At 36.9% G+C, this 19,627-nt stretch overlaps 1 protein-coding gene across 4 annotated transcripts; it reads right to left on the bottom strand.

Moving 5' to 3' along the window:
- Window positions 1-314: 314 nt before the first annotated feature.
- On the bottom strand, window positions 315-19,142 carry LOC111504524 (peroxisomal acyl-coenzyme A oxidase 3). Of its 4 annotated transcripts, none has more exons than XM_023159096.2 (11): window positions 18,901-19,142; window positions 11,957-12,103; window positions 10,791-10,949; window positions 10,149-10,298; window positions 9,604-9,751; window positions 9,063-9,234; window positions 8,710-9,004; window positions 6,896-7,018; window positions 5,769-6,123; window positions 3,249-3,688; window positions 315-635 (listed from the first exon to the last, which is right to left on the bottom strand). In XM_023159096.2, the coding sequence occupies exons 2-11, from the start codon at window positions 12,092-12,094 to the stop codon at window positions 516-518; spliced, it is 2,100 nt and encodes a 699-aa protein (XP_023014864.2). In that variant the 5' UTR covers window positions 12,095-12,103; window positions 18,901-19,142; the 3' UTR covers window positions 315-515. The 4 variants fall into 4 exon arrangements, with proteins under 4 accessions (XP_023014864.2, XP_023014871.2, XP_074031599.1 ...); XM_023159103.2 differs by lacking the exon at window positions 18,901-19,142 and adding an exon at window positions 12,798-12,980; XM_074175498.1 differs by lacking the exon at window positions 18,901-19,142 and adding an exon at window positions 12,690-12,711.
- Between the last annotated feature and the right edge of the window lie 485 nt (window positions 19,143-19,627).

Genomic DNA, 19,627 nt, shown 5'->3' with positions numbered 1-19,627 from the left:
AAAAAAGTGGGTGGCAGCATTGCTTCGTGCAAGACCGCAGCGCCCCCCCGACGAAGCTCCTGTCAACCAACAAGAGGAGCATTGGTCATATACGCCTGAAGATAGGAAGCAACGACCATCCAAAATAGAGAGAGAGTCTTTATTATTTCTTTCTTCAGAAGTTTCCTACATTTTTTTTATGTCAATTTGTTCCGTCAAATGTTGCACTTGACTTGATTTCTCAACACTTTATATACTTTTAAATCTATAAATTATTTTTTATTATGCATTTGTTGACAATTCAATTTACCGCAGCTGGATTAAAAACACTCATGTTCTGATGAAAGTTTTATTTGTAAATGCAAGATTAGGGATTTTGATCTCCCTATCCACTGGACCGACGTACAAGTATATTTAAAAATATATAATTTACAAAAATAACAATCCGTATGTATTTGGTAGACTATTGACCGTCGAATGCATCCTCGTGGAAGTTTAACCCGTAATTCTTCTTTGGTTAATGCTTTGGAATTGTACTAGAGCTTGTTTTGGAGTATGGGGGGCTTCGAAGTATCGTTGGCTATTTCCTGCCACCATTCCGGTCGTGACGTAGCGCCGGGGCTGTTCATCAAGAGGTCTTTAAGGTTTTCATATAACTACAAAAAAATAATATTTTAGATACCATAGAAAATTTGATAGAACTTGTAGCATATTGAATATTTCTTAGGGTAAGGTTGGCACAGAGTTGCCAACCGTAGCGGAATTCCGCTACTGTAGCGGAATTTTCTAGATACGATTGATCAATATTGGAAAAAATATGGAAGAAGAAGATGCAGGGGACAGCACTCAAAGCTGACAGCTGCCACTTATGGTCTTAGTAGCTGAGGCCATTACATGATGAAAGAGAAGAAGAATATTTTTGGATATTTTCATTCATATCTTAAACCATATAACCTCCAATATCTTGAAACAAAGTCTCGACTGTCTCGAGTATTATAAATTATATGGAACAAATTACAGTGGAAATGGAAGATAGTTCATCTGATTGTAGCTCGGGCGAAAGAGCAACCGCAGTTAAAATTTACGGGAACGGAACATGTTAAAATAAAATACAAAAATTCTTCGTCTGATTCCAACTTGAAAAGATGAATTAGACCTGTCGCGAATGATCGTTCAAGAGCTCAGTGTGACTTTACCTACGTGAACAAATTGATATTTATTTTTACTTTTCAAAATCATTATTTCAACCTAAGAAATATTTGGTCGAGACGACAGCTTTCAAAAATTGACTGTTATAAATTTAGAAAATTAGGCACCATCTACTGAGTTGCACGGTTGAAAATTAACACGATCCTGATTCCTGACATTAGTGACAGTTCAGTTTTGTGGTATCTGAACGGCACACAAACTACAAACTAAGTTCTGTGGTATTTAATTTTGTATAAGGCGCATGCGCGACCTGATTGCGTTAGCTATACAAGCGTAGCGGTATATGGAGCAGTGTAGCGGAATTTTGGTTCATGTGAAGCGACTTTATAGTTCATTCAGTTGGCAACACTGGGTTGGTAACATTGATTATGTTGGTGCAAAATTGTCATTCTTGTGAAAGGTCGAAGTCTGGTAGAGAAATAAAGTGTTCATGTTGAAGTTTTGCTGTGTGATTTATTCAAAAGTTTCATCGGCATCTCACTTGAGATACAACAATTATTTGGCGACGAGATAAATTGGTTGTCAAGAAGGAACTGCAGCAATATATTTTTTTTTCGGACGGAGGTCTGATATTGTTTTATCACGTTGAGGTTGGGTAACCACATTTCTCCAATACAACGAAAATGAGTACTGTTCCGGATGTTACAGTGGTGTACACTGGAAATGTATCCAACATTAATAATTTTGATGTAGGTGACGACTGAGAAATTTTTTCTGAACAGCTCGACCAGTCTTTGAATGCCAATAAGGTAGAAGATGATAGAAAAACTTTGATTTTAATTACCTCCATAACAGAGAATGCCTACAAAATTCTCAAGAACTTGTGTTATCCAGCGAAGCCCTTCGAAAAGCCATATGCAGACCATACATCCCAAAGATGCCTAAAGATGCTATTCTATTGCGTAACACGTGTCGCAGTTTTGTAAACTTTCAAGTAGAAATCTCACATTGAAGTGTTTTTTGAAAACAAAAAAATAACGAATTTCAAATGAAGCCATTTCTACTGAAGCCGTCTCAAACGAGGAATGACGGGGGATGTATTATAAAAATACTGTTTGCCAAATTTCATTGTATTGAACTGACAGTTGACAATAAGCATGAAAATTGACATATGACAATAAACATGAAAATTGATAGTTGTCAATAACTAACAAAATTTTCAGTTGACAATAACTATGAAAATGGACCGTTGACAATAAACTTGTCACCTGTATTTTCAAAACTAATAATATTATTTGTTTATATATCGCCATTTGTTGAGTTAATTTTGTAAAAAAAATGGTAGGAAGGAAATCCAAATAGTAACAAGAGAACTGTTTTATTCCCGAATATGTTCAAGCAGCTATTCAACTGTTTGGGGTGTCAATTCTTTCGAGACTATTTGTTTTAAACATGCTGTAATAAGAAGCATCTGCAATGAGCAATTGATTAATAACCAAATGATAACACGACAACATCGAATCTGTTATCAAAAGCGTGACTATAATGGACGTTTCCAGTACCCCTATTCAGTGTTGCCACTTTAAAATTTTCGGGTCTAAATCGACTGACATTTTCTATGACTTTTTTGGAATAATTCAACTAAGACAAATAGGATATGTATCAAACTACAGTTTCACTTCTTAAAAAAAACTCTAAGCAGTAATGAAATATTCCAGGTACCAAAACTTCAATCAATATCGAAGTCAAGCTGATAGAATGCTGTTTCAGAGATGAAACGAAACATTTTCAATTTTTTTTTTGTCACCAATGCTAACTAGCATTCTGAGCATGACGCACCACTATTTGCAAAGAAAAACTCAAAATACCTCCAAATTTGAACTTTCTTTTCATGTACATAACCTTAACAAGCCTCTACTACTGGTTGACAGTTGACAACTGACAATAATCTATCAGATTCTTCGGCTCTGATTTCGATGTAACTGACGAAATTCATCGATGTACACCAATGACAGAAAGAAACAGTTTAAACAAATCAATCTGTTAAAATATGTGAATAAAGAAATATGGGTTTGTGTATTGAATAATTTTTCACTTTTTTATTATACTTCTGTGCTTACCTTTCCATCAGATTTCCCCAGTACAGAATGCACTACATAATCAGGAGGGGCCAATCCGTCGATAACCCCCAAACAGTCCGGTTTCAGTTTACCGCACAGATCCAGAATACCATCTTTGACGCTTTTGGAAAACTCGGGCCCCTGCGCATAGCCTCCTTGGTAAAAATATACCAAATGTTTGTCCAGGCAGCTCAGTCCGTACAGGGCCCCCAGATTCGCTAGGGCAGAGAACAACTCTTTATTTGCTGTGCCAACTTTGGACCAGTAGTATCGTAGGGCAGTGTATTCCGCATATGCTCTTGACAGAACTGCCGCTCGATATACCTGGGATTCGTTTCGGGCTGTGAATTTATCGAGCCCCCTGCCGATTACTTCATTCTGCTTGTTTTCAGTCTCTCTTACTAGGTAGATGATTAGCCACTGGTAGGATTCTTCGATGACTGAAAACGAGAAGAGATTATGGTTATATTTCTAGATACAAACATTGACATCTTTTTCCAAAATTCATTCCTTGCCTGAGCATTGCTAAGGAGTTGTTGAGTGACGTCAACGGCGATCTAGATTTGCTTGGAAGGGCCATAACTAGTGATGAATCATGGATATATGGTTGTGACTTCGAAACCAAAGTCCAATCGTCACAATGGAAGAGCCAATACCAAAAAAGCACGAAAGTATGATATCAAATGTCATAGTTTTGCTTATTGTCTTCTTCGATTACCGTAGCACCACATCGTTCGACGAGTGCTAGACTAACTCACAATGTGTACCGAAACCCCCACTCATACGGATAGGTACCTGCACGCACTATCAAACCACCATCCTAGACAAAAGAGAGAGTCATCTCTACTTTAACTGAACGGACTCGAAGAATTTGTGAGTCAGAGCATGTAGAAGAAGAACTGGAACATCTCCAAGTCACCTTGAGATCGAATGGATACAGTGTACCCGAGATTAACAAGGCCATGAAACTGAGGAAGGAGTTTCACGATTCAAAACGGAGAGGAAGCTCAGAAAGTTGAACATGCATATCTACCACATGCATCCAGTGATGCAATTGAACCCTGGTTTGTATTTAATAAACCCTACAAAATACAAATAAAAGAGTCAGATGCTACAAATGCAATACGCATATATATAGACGGCTCGAAAACCAAAGAAGGCTCAGGATGGGAAAAAATACCAGCGTGGTTCAAACAGAACTGGCTGGTATCTCAATCGCCACAAAAGAAATAGCCACAAAAGAAATAACCAGGAAAGTAATTTCTGGCAAAAACATAACAATCTGCACTGATAGTAGATAAGACCTGTTAGCCTTGGACAGACAACGTGTTACCTCAGGGCTAGCACAGAGAGCCACCAAGATTTAGCCAAAGCTTCGGTAGATAATAACATCCTGAGGTGGAAGGTCACCTTCCTGGAAAGGACAGGATGGACAATGACCTAGGAGGAGAACTCCTCGGGAGTGATGTGGGCCGACACTCACCCTCCCTACTCTATAGATCTACCATATATTCTTATAGGATCATAGACAGATTTAGAAAAATTTTGGGGAAACACATTAAAACGTTCATGAACTCACCAAGAAGATACAACAAAGCCTCAGGTCGACTTAAGACAAAGGAGTTCCGTCCACAAAGAAGGTACGCGGACGCCATTATTGGAGACGGAATTCATTTTGTGTTATAAATGTCCGCCTTTTGATAACGAGCTAGAAATCGTAAAAATAATAGTGTTAATAAAAATTGTTGTGTATTAAAATAAATAGTTCTCCCATTCACGCCGGTTGGAGGCCGGGGTGGATCATCCAAAATAGAGAGAGAGAGACTTAAGACAAAAATAACTCAATATCAGCAGCAGGGTTATATCGCATACCGTGCAGTTGTGGGAAGGTATACTTTGGATCCATGAAATGATCTATGGGAACAAGGCGAAAGGACCATGAAAGAAACTGCAGACTAGGTCAAATGGACAACGGCAGAATACGCACTCAGTAAAGGAAACCACAGAATTCTGTTTGAAAACACGAAACTAATTGCCCCCAACCAGGGGGCATAGTAGACTGGTACGAGTAATAGAAATCCATAAACACCTCGGTCGCGAAAACGTTAACCATTTTGTCGATATGAAAAAAGGCAGAGGAACTTTCAATACTGTTTCATATTGATTATAATGTGATATGAACCAATTTGCAATGCGACGTTTCTTTCTACAGAAATCGATGAAAAGAACTAGAGGTACGAAAGGCATGTTTTTGTGGACGAATCAGGAGGTGGAGGCGGAGACTATTGTCTTTCCACATCAGGTTTATGCTTTGTTTTGGTTGTTTTCCAGGTTTTGCCCTGGTGTTCTTTGGTCACAATCTCCAAACGTTCCAACTGCAACCAACCAAAAAATTGACGCCAGTCGTGGAAGCCTACATTCCTATATACGTTTATGCTTTCACGGAAATACTCCCTTAAAAATGTATTTTGATCTAAATAAAAATTGGAAATACTCTATTCAAAAATCAACTCTACTCACACGTTCTATTTTGCACGTCCTCCTTCGTCCTAACACTACCCCTCCTCCTGCGTATCCGGTCGTGGTCGACGAAGAACTTACAACTTTCCAAGGGGGAGGATAACCGTTCCTCAGTAGTAACGCTCTGCCACTGCCTCAGCAGCCAGTTGCTCGTCTGCTGCACCAGCACGTTATTGTCTCCCTCGTAGGTCACGCAGGGGTCTACCGTGCTGCGGAGTTCTCCCAGGCGAGCAGCCTTGAGAAAGCCGTGTCCGCCGCAGGCTTCTCTGCACTCCTGACAGGCGTCTCGACAGGACCAAGTGATGAGTGGTTTGGCGCTGGAGACTAGCGCGTGGATTTCTGACACCATTTGGCTCTGAAAAATCGGGTTGACTCAATTGGAACTGACAAGGCATTAATTAATAATATCAATTAGGTATTTCTCACACTAAGCTTAAGGATTAAGTGGGGAACGGGAAAAAATACCGGCGTGGCCCAAACAGAACTGGCTGGTAACTCAAACGCCACAAAAGAAATAACCAGAAAAGGAATTTCTGGCACAAACATAATCTGCACTGACAGCAGACAAGCCCTATTAGCTTTGAACAGACAACGTGTAACCTCAGGGCTAGTATCAGGGTGTCACCAAGATTTAGCTAAAGCCTCGGTAGATAATAACATTTTCCTGAGGTGGGTTAAAGGGCACGACTGGAGTAAAGGTAATCGCATTGCCGACTCTTCAGCCTAGGAAGCGGCTGGACTAAGAATTTTAGGACCCAGACTACGGCCTGATGACTTCGACAATTGCGAAACTAGTCAAATGTTACACCCATGCTCAATCACTAAAGAGATGGGATGGAATCAAGAGATGCAATCTTGCCAGGATCACCTTGGGCGATCCTGGAAAGCTGGCGCCGAAGAAATATCTGGCGATGACCAGGAAAAATCTACGCTTAACAGTAGGATTTCTGGCCAGTGTTAACTACGGAAACACCTCCACAATATGTAGGATGTGTGAACAGGAAGATGAGATTGTCAGGCATGTCCTGTGCCCTTCCTACTCTACAGATTCAGATAGGTATTTCTCAGACTCCAAATCAATTATTATACTTAATTGCTCGTCCTAAATTTCACTCTCAAGTACTTACCAAGTGTTCTAGCTCAACCGAGGTTGCAGATTTTTCTACAACTGATAGATATGTTTCCGTAAATTCATTTACAAAAACTCTCAGGACTGCAGCTGCCGCCATGTGGGGAAACAGTCGCCATTGCTGGAAATACATTTCTAATGAGAGTTATTTCATAAAGTTAGGTATGTAGGAAAACACTGTTTTTTTTTAAATATGCCGTCTGTGAGGAATACCTAAACTTCGCGAGACCATGTTTATAACCTACAGAGATTCAAATCCAACTTACTCCTACAGGAACTGGTCTCAGAGAGCTTTGAGTCTTTTTCCGCGGTAATGGGGAATGTTCCTCAATTTAGGTTATTACAGCAAATGCAAGTTTGAACAAAATGAAGTTGAGTTTAATCCATAAGTTTTTCAAATACACTTCAAAAAGTATTCAAATTGATGTTTCAAATGTTGGGTTTTAATTTTTAAAGGGATTTGTTTCTAATTCACATATTGGCAACAGCGCCTATATCAAGTTGAAATAATTTATACATAACTAGATATTCTACTTTAAAAAAGGAAAATTATCTTTATAAATCAACAATTAAGGCAAAATATAAATTATAGTTCAATACCACCTCCACAAGCCACATAAACAACAGTTGTTTTGTTATTTATTTATATAGAGGAAGATGGGTTAGGTCATATGTCAAGATGGCACAACAACCCAGCGCTACGCGATCTACACGATGCGTTGAAGATGTTTGACCCCAGGTTCCAAGAAAGGGACAAACATCCAAGGCTGACTAAGCAAAACCAACGACCGCCCCACGAGTCGCCGTCAGGCGACTCCGGTAAGCATACTAATCAGATTTTCTTTCAGCAAGTTCACCGCAAAACAACTCGACTGCGATCCAATTATCCTTAGATTCACTGAGGAACACCCGACGTTAATAGCAATAGCCGCCGGTTAGTTTTTGGGGGCCCCCATGCAAAAATTCAGTTAGGAATAGTCAGACAAATCATTTTTTACCGATCGCGAAAGAATAGCACCTAAAGGCTGACTTTCGACCAAAAGAGGTCAGATGTCAATCTTGCTGAAGTTGCCCATCAGTAAGTTGAGGACCGCTCGGAGAGCGGGGGTGGATGGAGTGGGGTAGTAAGTTCTTCTTGCTAAATAGCTGGGGGGGAAGCTTCTACTTCAGGGCACTCAACCCGGGAGGGGGCATGGGGGGTCATATGTCACAGAATGTCTCGGAACTCGGAACATAAGTAAAAAGAACAGCACGCCTCTGAAATATGTCATCTTTGTCTCATACAGGTAACATATTCATTGGCCTTTATTAGCTATAACCGATGTTGCCAAATGGTGAAATAGAAAAGAATCCCTTTACATGTTGAATGCATTATTTCATTCCTCTTTTTCAAGTATTTAAATAATTTTTTGAAGAAAATGGTTGAAGTGATAAGTTTAAAATGCGTTGTTTTAGAGCTCTTTTATGACTAGCCCTAAAACAAAAAGGTTGAAAGCCCTGCCCTGAATGTGGACTAAAACTCTTTTCCTAGTCAACTGGATGATTTATAACTAAGACAGCATTATCCGGAGATAAATAATTGAAAAGTGTTTTGAATGGCGCACCTATCAAATTAACATCACAAGCATTCCGCGGTGATTTTATATGAAGCGACGGTATACGTTGGTGGACGTGAATAATGTGAATCAGTATTGAATAAAATCGAAATATAGTGATGTAAATGATATCTGGATGAGGTAAGAGAATCTTCAGAATTTGAATGAGTCATTCTACTAAATTAACACATCTTTACTTTTGAAGATCTTTACTCACGTGCAGTTGATATTCAATGATAGGCAACTCGTCAGTGTTGACATTCCCGTCTCCATTTGGAGCGAACTGCTTCCTAACAGCGGCATATCTAACAGCGATGGTAACTGCACAGATGAGGTTGTTAGAACTTTCTTGCATTATACCAACACGCCCCATCGAAAGATTCTCCAAAGCTGCCCCAAGTATCTTCCCTGGGTCGGTAAAACTGCTTTCGTACTCCCCGTCAGGGGTGACATCTGCAGTCCTGTTCAGCAGGTTATCTTTTGGTATTCTATAGTTGTTGAACATAACGAAGCTGGAACAAACAGTGTATGAAATGAATATAGTTTTGACGAGTTGTATGCGAAACTAACCCATTATCAATTCCACTCAGTCCTATTTTCTCGCCCATATCTCCGACTACGATTCCTGGATAAGGTAGGAGAGTCTTTGGATCTCTTATCGGAACGACGAAAGCATGCAATCCGTGACACTGACCTTTGGTGTGCAGCTGCGCGAAAAGTAACGCATATATGCATTGAATTCCTTGAGGAAGAAAAAAGAGTTCATTTGAAAAATCTGATGAGTATTTGAAATGACATATTGACGGAACAATCATTCAGTAATCCCTTTTCAGTGTGCGTTTACGTCTGAAGATTTTAATGATAGGGAGCCATGGCCTCTTTCAGAAAGAAACATGAAAAAACTGTACATGCTAATTCAATATAAATCTTTTCGAACATAATAAACAAATTACTGCATCTATAATAAATGAAAGATACTGTCGTTTCAAACAGCTTCAGGCGATGTATTTTTGAATTGCAATCGCCCCACGTTGGGCGCCACATCTACAGCCTGATTGGAGAAAGTAACAGGAATAATGTGTATATATATTCAAGGTCAACTTTGTATTACCTAAATTTCCTACCCAACATTTGGCTGCTTCAAAATCAGGTGTGTTAATAATAAATTCCTGGGTCTTTGGATCGAAGGTGGCTGTGGTTCTCATTAGCTTTGTATTACTTCCATGAGAAATTTCTGTGAGCGCCAAACACGATAACATCTGGAATAATAATAATATAAATGATAATGCAGTTCTTTAGATTATATTCCGTGATAAATGTAAAAATCGTCTATTAAAACATTTTGGAAAATCACTTACCTTGTTGTTGATTATTCCAAAATTATTTCAGCATACTCACAATGGTAATAATAATAATGGCAATCAATCGACTGAATTAGTGAAGTTTCTTTCGAATCGAATATTAAATGCAAAAGTTTTTATAGCTTTTCTTCACAAACAAATGTGATTATGGTGTATTGATATATTTTTCATGGCCTAGAAGATATACATCTATTGTAGGCTTTTTTTTGTGTTCCTATGCATAAAACTGTTGTTCATAATCATTTTCATTGCCATTATTATGATTAATTATAATTCTATCGATACTACTACATACCTCATTACCTGCATAAGCGTAGTGCTGATGTTTTTCCGTTCCCAAAGTAGCTATGGTGTTACTGAAGAGTCCAAACCCTAGCGCCAATTTTACTGACGCATCCGGAAATGTGGAGGCAAAGGCTTCATTACAGGCTAAGAGCAACCTAGTCTGAGAAAAATAATGAGTCAAAAACGGAGATATAAGTAATCAAAACGAAAATATCAATACTGACTTTCATGTAATATTGAATAATCGAGTCTAAAATTACAGTTTGTTTTTCACAACGTGATATTAATGAATCTTCATTAAGTAAGTTGATCTTAGACGAGTTGATTTATTTCATAGTTGTTAGGCTTTCGCCTCCATATCGGTTTTTTGTGTTCGGTAACGTAATAAAAATATCTAATAGTAATCTATTACTATTAATAAGTAATAAAAGTGGCAACCCTGTCTGTGTATATGAGTAGAAATAGTAAACTGCGCAAATATGGTTCTGTGACAAATGAGAAGAAGAAAATGACAGGTGAGCACAAAAGTAAATGAAAAAGTTATGAAAAACCAATAATTATGCTTTACGGCCTAGATGCAAAAATCGCTATCTAACACTGAACAAATCCGTTATGTTTCATCATATATTATGCCGAAAATATTTATACAAACCCTTTTTCTGAAAGGCGTATTCAGATCCACGTTGGCGAGTTTGTGGTCTATGTATCTCCTCAACTGTAAAGCTGTTCTTCTTTTTTTCTGGTCTGTAAGTAGCTCGACGTTCGGTCGGTGGAACAGCGGGTCTTTTTCCAGGCATTTCCACACACGCAGCTGAGAATCATGAGAGTTTCAATGATGTATACAGAAATATTTCTAGATTATATAAGATTGTTGTGGTTTTGTGTTCCCACGAAAAAAAAAGACATACAAGTCCCCATGGTTGCCAACTGCGGTAAAATAATGACATTTGACAATTTTACATTTATGATGCACTGTTTGGAACCTTTGGTGTAGTAATGAATATTACTGGAGTTTTTTCCCAACACCAAATCGTTATTTTTAACACTTCCGCACGTGTGAAGTTTTAATCTTCCTCTTTGAAGATGATCACTTGGTGATCGAAACACGTGTCGAAGTGTTAAAAATAACGATTTGGTGTTGGAAAAAAAACTCCAGTAATATTAATTTTACATTTGTTAATGAATAAATAACCTATCTTTCTGAGTTCCTTCTGCATTTTCCTTTTGGGGACATAATTGGGACAGACCATCTTATATTTCTTTTTAGCTGATTCTTCATTCGGGAGCCCTAACTTCATATAGGACGACTGGAAATCTCTTTTTGGCCATATTCTGGAAATCAGTTTCTCATTTACGAAAAATGAAAATGCAGAAGGAACTCAGAAAGATAGGTTATTTATTTATTAGCAAATGTCGAATGTCATTATTTTACCGCCGTTGGCAACCATGGGGTCGCATCACTTAACAAGGTCAATACACATATTTGAATATGCAAAAACAGAAACTTCAATTTGATTTTATGTTTTATTCTGTATACAATCGTTGGTGAAGTAACTTTCGAATTTGTGATGTACCCAAAACAAAAATATACTGTCGTAGCTACTATTATAATTAAGAAGATCGAAATTGAGTTATAGAAAGCAGAATGTCTTAGAACGAGGTGAATTGAAGTTCAACAATGATGTAAATACTTCGTCTGGATCTGCTCTGGCTATTGTGAAATTATATAGCAAAGTTATCAGTTAAACTAGTGAAACCTTCCGTAAAAACACCGTCATTGAAATTATTCCATAAAATTTCTAGTATTGCTCATCATACCCTCATTTTGAGTAGCTCCTCATCTTCGAAAAATAGTTTCAGTTTCTTCCAGTCAAACCTCGCTTGTTTCCTGTAGTGGTCCAAAGGGCCGGGAACAAAATCACCCAATATAAGCTGGTTTCCTTCCAAATCCATCATTTTAAGTCTCTGAAATGGAATTTTCAGTTTTAGAAATCAACTGAGTAATAAAAAAAAATTATTGGTATTTTTACAGTGGTCTTAGAATTGAAAACAGCGATAAAGCATTACCTAAGGTAAAAGGCAGGTACACCCTGGGAAAATGTGGTTGTGTATGTATAATATGTCATGACGTTAACAATTGATAACGGCCATTTTGTTGAAGCTACATCTGATAAACAAAAACCTAAACGGAGTGTACAGCATGCAATGCTTAGACTGCAACACACTCTATATCGGTCAAACCAAGAAAAAACTATTTCATCAGTTCGGACTTCCATTGTCTAATATAATATAAATTAATTTGATAACCCTGAAATGAAGCCACGTATATGTTGTGCAACAACGCATTTAGTCAAGCTAGCGTAGAGATACGTAACATATGGAAACCTCTAATCAAGCGAAAAACGACCAACTCCCGCCAAACGGTCATCTCCCGCCAAAACCAAGGAAGCGGAAAGAGAGAAGAGGGGATAAGAAGCATACATAAACACAATAGCATATAAATCAAACCTCGCAACACACGCCATACAAAACAAACATAACTTTCCCTCACCAGAAACCATCAAACTCATAACACAAGTCAATAAAGGAAACCGTATGGACACGTCCTAGAATAGCATAAAAAACTCAAAGCAGTCACGTTTGACGTCATATGACTTACAGACGTTTCATCAACGAATGCAATATAAAACAATTAGTGACTCTATTCTTTTCTACGGATTATCACTATCACTATCTTCAACAACCGATGACGAAAAGTACAATAAGTCTTTTCAAATTTGCGACATAATATCAGAACGAAAGCCTTCATTGACCTTCTGAGAATCTCATTCAATACCTCATACAACCCGAAGAGTGTACTCTGATGAAACTAAATCCTGATTTCATTATTATTACTATTGATGCAGAGCCACGAATCAATATAAACAAGATAAACATTCATGGAAAATTCGCAAGTAACATTATGTAGTATTTCTATTTGCCTATTGACTCAGTCCATTGTGTCATGGATTATGGTTTACATAGAAAGATAACAAAGTAAAGCAAGACAGACGCGAGATATTAATCTAGCAATATTATATTAGCAATCGAAATAATTTTTTATCATATACGCAACCAAAATTGTTTATCATTCATTCAGTCACGCCATTTTTGTGAATTCTGATAAGAACTTTTTTAGGAAACTAGTCACTTACGTTTTATGAGGAATGAACAATTCATCTTATAAAGCTATACGAGGCCTGTTCAAAAAACAGGGTGAATTAACATTTTCCAGCGTTTTTCCGAATCTTCAAGCAGTTCTCATATGCATTTTTTGGTATGTCGTTTGAGTTCTCTCGGCGATTCGGTTTTAATCTTTTCAATCGTCGCAAAACGCCATCCTTTCATGGGTCTCTTCAATTTTGGGAACCGAAAAAAGTCGCAGGGGGGCAAATATGGTGAATACGGTGGCTGAGGCACGATAACGGTTTTGTTTTTGGTCAAAAATACCGGTCGGTTTCTTCGTATTGCTTCGATTTGAATTATTTCAAGTTGAAACTTTCAATTTTGGCGTTCGAAGAATAACCAATTTTCAATAAGCTGTCATTCCGTTTGTATTTGATCTACTGACACTTAAATCCATAATTTTGTTTGCTTCATTTTTACTAGACTTTTTTTTCGATTAAATAGTTACTTTTGAGTCATTCGCGAAAAAATGCCTTGCAGCGCAATTTAATTGATTGAAAAAATGTCACTCGCGAATAAATAAAGTATCGACTTTTAAAAACAAATTATAGAACAGAAGTTGCTTAAAATTAGTCATTCTATCCACTCCCGGACTTATTTTAAACGAAACAACCTCTATATATCTCTAAAAATACTTCACCTAGGCAGCTATATATTTTTTTGATTTAATTTTGAGAAAGTGGGTTAAGTTTTATTTCGTGGTTGGTAACACTGGTTGTCACATGTCGTTTCAGCACGATCAACTCCAATAACAGTTAACAGAAAATGAAGTGTATGAAAAAGTACTAACTTGTGAAATTGAATGAAATAACACCGAAACGATGAATACACCTTCATTTAACATTAGATAGGTGAGTTATGACATAGCTTTTTATTAAACTTTTTGTCAGTGACTGTCATTAATACAAATCCCAAATGAACTAGCAGCAAAACATCATTTTCTTGAAAGAAACAGCTGCAATTGTATCTCCTTTTGTAGGTCCCGAGTCGATTGCTTATATTCTACTGATTATTGCTTTTGCTCTTTTGAATTTTCTTAATCTTTTGTTGGGTAGTTCGTAGTTGAACAACATGAGAAAATTTTACTTCATGGGATACTCACGGATTTTCGCGAATGTTTCTGTGATGATGACACTAAGTGATGATAGGAATTCAGAACACTTTTTATTTTTTGTCGGACTCAATTAGTTTTCGAGATATAGCCTGTAAAAGTTTGCATGATATCATATTTTACCATTTTTTAAGCAATAAACGATTGCGATTCACATATTTTTTATTCAACACATCTTTTTCCACTTTTTTCTATCCCTTTTCATTCCCTTATAGCCAAGTTTCTTGAAATTAGATTGAAATTTCATAATTTGTCACATGCTAACTCAACCTAACCTAACCCGACCTAACCTAACTCAGTGTAACCTTACTTCACAATTTAAAAAAACTATGTATCCTCAACATCTAACCTGGCCTCCAAACTCTAAAAAGAACGTATTTTCGAATAGTGAAACTTAATGCAATTTATAAAAAGTGATTTGTGTGCACCTGACAAATTATGGAATTTCATTCTAATTGCAGGAAACTTGGCAATAAGTGATTGAAAAGGGATAGAAAAAGGTGCGATGATATGGAAAAAGTTGTGTTAAATAAAAAAATATGTAAATTGCAATCGTTTATTGCTTTGAAAAAAGGAAAAATATTAAATTGCAATCGTTTATTGCTTTGAAAAAAAAGGGAAAATATGACGTCATACAAACTTTAACAAACTATTTGAATCCGAAAATGAAAAGTGTCCTGAATTCCTACCATCATGTAGTATCATCACAGAAAAATCCGTGAGTATCCCATAAAGTAAAATTTAGCCAAAAATATTCGTTTGTTAACTTTACAGTATAAACACAGTTTCTGTGGTATACCTACATTACAATACCTAAGCACCAGTTTAAGAAAAATTATTCCATTTTATCGTTTAAACTCAATCATGTTTTTGAAACAGTATGCAAAAAACATCGATTTTGAATATCTAATGACCCAGTAACATTTTTAACGGAACAAAAACGAGAGTGCATTACATTTTTTGCATGAATTGTAAACAGTGACCCAACATTAGTCACACATGGCCAACCGTTTAACTTGTTTTGGTAGTTTTTACTGTTTTAGTTGTAGTATAAACAGATTTACCCAAGACAATGTGTCATAGTCAGCTACTTTCAGGCTTTTTAGATGAATGTTCGACCAGAATATCGATTATTATGATCTTGTTTTGAATGAAGCACGTGAAAAGTTGTATTGAATTAGTTGTATTTGATTCGGGAATAAATTTCTTAACAAATTATAAACGTGATAGGTAGTGTTCCGTTTATAGTGAAGACTGGAAATTTGTTATAACCCTACATTTCCTGAATAAACCTCTGAAGAAAGGAAAGGCGTTACGGTAAGTTTCCGCATCTTTAGTTACTTATATCTAATACAACTTTTTAAAAAGGTATAGAATATGGTGCAGTGGCCGATTTTTTTATTCAAGCCTCAACCGCCAGGGGTTATTGGCTATACAATAATTTACATAATGTGTTTTTTGATTATATTTTCTGGGAAGCTAAAATGGAGTGAGCAATAAAAAAATGTGCGGAAACCAAAAAATGTGAAAATACATTTCATGAGTCACAAACACTCGTCCCAGTGGAAGAGCCAAGGCCAAAAAAGCACGCCAAGTTCGATTAAATGTCAATAGTTTGCTCACTTTTTTTCGATTACTGTGGCGTAGTTCATCAGAAGTTCTTGCCACATGGTCTTACGGTCAACAAGGAGTATCATCTTGATAAAAGCTTGCTTTTAAAAATGTTTTTACTACCTATAAGTTTTTCTTACAAAAGGAGCACCGACTAGTTTATCACGCTAAAGTCATATTGCACAGTCCTACAGTAATATAAACAAACTAAGTTTCATCTTCAACCACATAGAAACATTTTGAAATAATTTTTGTCTTCTTCATTACTGTTAAAAAAGAAGTATTACATGCTGAATCGTACGAAAGTAATAGTTTTTATTTGAATTCTGATTTCTTCAACCCCAGTAATGAAAGCTACCAATATTAAGCAACACATTGTTCATGAATTCCTCGATGAATCTGATGTCCCCCAGGTTTTTAAAGATAATTCTAATCTTCGTAACATTTTAATGTTATGAATTCGGCAAAGTCATCTCTATTTTAACAGTGTTGTCGCCTTTAAACTGTGGCCCACGAATGGTGAGTGACATCAGTATTATGTGGGTAATACTTAGATAATGAAAATTTGGAGGTCGTTGATTTTGTTTATTACATACACACTGTTTGAAAGGAATTATTAAATTAGTGAAAACAATTTTGTTAGTGAATCAAATATTCACAGCAGTCCCAAAAGAAACGTTACAAAATTATTCTGCAAGCTTTTTGTCACTACATGTTACCTGTAAATAATACTCAAATTAAAAAAATAGAGATTAAGAATAGGGGTACCTACATACTTATATACTAACGATTAACGGTATACCTCAATATAACTGTTCATAAATGAATGAAAAAAGTTAGAGTGGCAGCATTGCTTCGAGAAAGACAGCTGCGCCCCCGGACGAGGATTGAGAACCAACGGCTGTATAAATGAAAGAAGAAGAAGAATAAGAAGATAACTTCAGGGTGTCGGTTTTGCGTGACGGTGTTATCGCGCATCGTAAAAATTAAGTGTCATCATCCATCAATTCATTTAGGTATAACTCCAATAAATACTTTTTCCCCGACTCAATAATGTTGAAAAAAATCTGTTTTTCCGTTAAACAGCTGTCGCACCCCTACGAACGACAACCCTCAGAAGTTGAAACTTGTGCGAGCTAAGGATTAACGATGTACTCCGATGGAACAGTCACTATAGACTATAGACAAAATTATTAGTTGGTTAAAATCTTTTTTTTCGGGAAAAATATAATGAATTTACACCTGCTTAAAGTTCTCCATTATAATTTTTGATTTTTCTTATTAGGGAAGGTGAATGTGTGTTGAACTAGTTCATTTTGTGTTTTCAAATTCAATGTTCATTAGGCGAGGAAAGAATATACTTTTTGATTGGATACAAAACGTTTTAGCCGTACCATTCAACCATTTTCAACTTTAATAGAGAGTTGATGTATGATGTACAAATAATAATTTGAGTAATTTCATTAAAAACCATATAATTATTTATATCAGTATCGGATAGATCGGGAGTATACAAGTAGACTTGTGGTTCGGTAAATTTTCGTTATCTGGACACCCGGCGATTTTGAAAAAATTTTTGACTGTACTTACGTATTTTGATGCGTAGATTACGAATCCGAAAGAAAAAAGCGGCGCTCTCCCTTATTTAAAAAGTTACGGCCCTTCAAAGTTCAGAAAAGGGCAACTTTTCAGCCTTCTTTTTCACTAAATAAACTATTTAAAAACACAAGCATTTATTCACTAGGTCACCTTTACACCTTATTCCTCCTTCTTTAACACTTTTCACTTCAATAATCAACATGTTTCTTATAAAAATGTTAAAAAATGTACGGAGCTGCTTTTTGGTTACATATCACTGTATTTTACGTTTTTAAGGTTAATGATATGGTTGGTACGACTGATGCAGTCCATATTCCTGAAGTAATTCAAATGTTTTTTACCTTCATTCTTTAGATCGTAAATTGGTTTTTGGTGGTGTATTACGAATTTGAAATAGTAGGCGACGACAAATACCAACCGCTTTTTTCTGAAATGTCACTAGTAACTAACCTAAAAATAGAATAATGTCACCAGGAGAAGCATTCGTTTTTAAATTAAGTTTTTTATAAGAAAAATGTTGATTATTGAAGTGAAAAGTGTTAAAGAAGGAGGAATAAGGTGTAAAGGTGACCTAGTGAATAAATGCTTGTGTTTTTAAATAGTTTATTTAGTGAAAAAGAAGGCTGAAAAGTTGCCCTTTTCTGAACTTTGAAGGGCCGTAACTTTTTAAATAAGGGAGAGCGCCGCTTTTTTCTTTCGGATTCGTAATCTACGCATCAAAATACGTAAGTACAGTCAAAAATTTTTTCAAAATCGCCGGGTGTCCAGATAACGAAAATTTACCAAAAATTGTTGTCCATTATTCTCTAACGTACAGTAAACTTCCAAGTGGAAACCTCATATCAAAGTGTGTTTTTTGAATACGTTATAATGGATTTTCAACAAGTATCGTCAGTCAGTTTCATCATAGTCTTTCAGATTTTCACCAATCCCCGAAATACTCAGAGTTGTACGCAATATTTTGTAAACTGTCTTCACATTTGTACCTAAAAACAAAAGCTCAAACAGAACCTAACCTAACCACCCACCGAACGAAACGGAATTCAATTTTCATCACGTACAAAAATTGATTTCTGCTTCAATATTCGACGCGCGAGTCTCCTAAATATTCCCGTAACGAATATTGAAACTAATAAATTGAGTAATGGCCTGAAATAGAGCGTCAATTGAACTAACGCTGGTCACACACAGTGGCGGTGTGAAACACCCTCCTCACCTGCTATTTTTCGAAATTCTTGGACACGTGATTTTCCTCCGGAGATATCGACTATTCTTTGGGTTGCCGCCCCTCGTTCACTTGTTGCACATTAGCACACTAGATAGGGATGCACGCAAAACAAACGAACGTACGACTGACGAATCTCGTCCTACACCCGACGCTGAGTAAGTCACTGCCGGGTTACGAGAAATAGATTCGGCATAGAACCTGCGGATGTAGCTTGCCGGCTTGGTGGTTGAATAACGATTGAACAGGACCGGATTCAAGGGTGGTCGCAAGGCCTGGAATGGGCGTATCTCTGTGACGTATGTGTGTGACGTAACCAGTTTCAGATGACGTTTCATCACTGTGCCGTCTGCTGTAGCCAACTCTACATTTTCACCATAGAAGAACGCTAAAAATGACAGGTTATGGATTAAAACAAACACGAAACTGGGAAAAATCTATCTGGAGAGGCAACAAAGTTGAAAATATTATGCTCATGAACAAGGGCGTCGCCAGCTCATGACTAAGGGGGGGCAATGGGCAATTGCCCCCCTTAGTCATGAAGCGTTACATTTTGGAAGTCTTTGCCTTGATGACGATTGTAATGAGAAAGGTTCTGATATCAATGTATAAAACTTCACAAGCCCTCGACTGTACAGGTCATGTATGGTAAAGCGATCAAAATTTTTAATGCTTTTTCCGTTTCGGGAAAGAAGGAATTTGTTTCTTTTAGGACATC

Source organism: Leptinotarsa decemlineata, unplaced genomic scaffold (genome assembly GCF_025532065.1).
Source record: "Leptinotarsa decemlineata unplaced genomic scaffold, Ldec_3_MD MMD2_tig00001064_RagTag_RagTag, whole genome shotgun sequence".
Classification (NCBI taxonomy): Eukaryota; Metazoa; Arthropoda; class Insecta; order Coleoptera; family Chrysomelidae; genus Leptinotarsa; species Leptinotarsa decemlineata.
Note: the sequence above shows the minus strand (reverse complement) of the source record. Positions and strands in the feature narration are given on the sequence as shown.

Excerpts from the sequence above, each read along its gene's own strand:
- LOC111504524 (XM_023159096.2), bottom strand. The coding sequence starts at position 12,094 with ATGATGGATTTGGAAGGAAACCAGCTTATATTGGGTGATTTTGTTCCC. Across the intron at positions 10,950-11,956 it reads AGGAGCTACTCAAAATGAGG|CTGCGTGTGTGGAAATGCCT; the intron begins GTATGATGAGCA and ends CATGATTCTCAG. Across the intron at positions 636-3,248 it reads TGGGGAAATCTGATGGAAAG|TTATATGAAAACCTTAAAGA; the intron begins GTAAGCACAGAA and ends ATTTTTTTGTAG.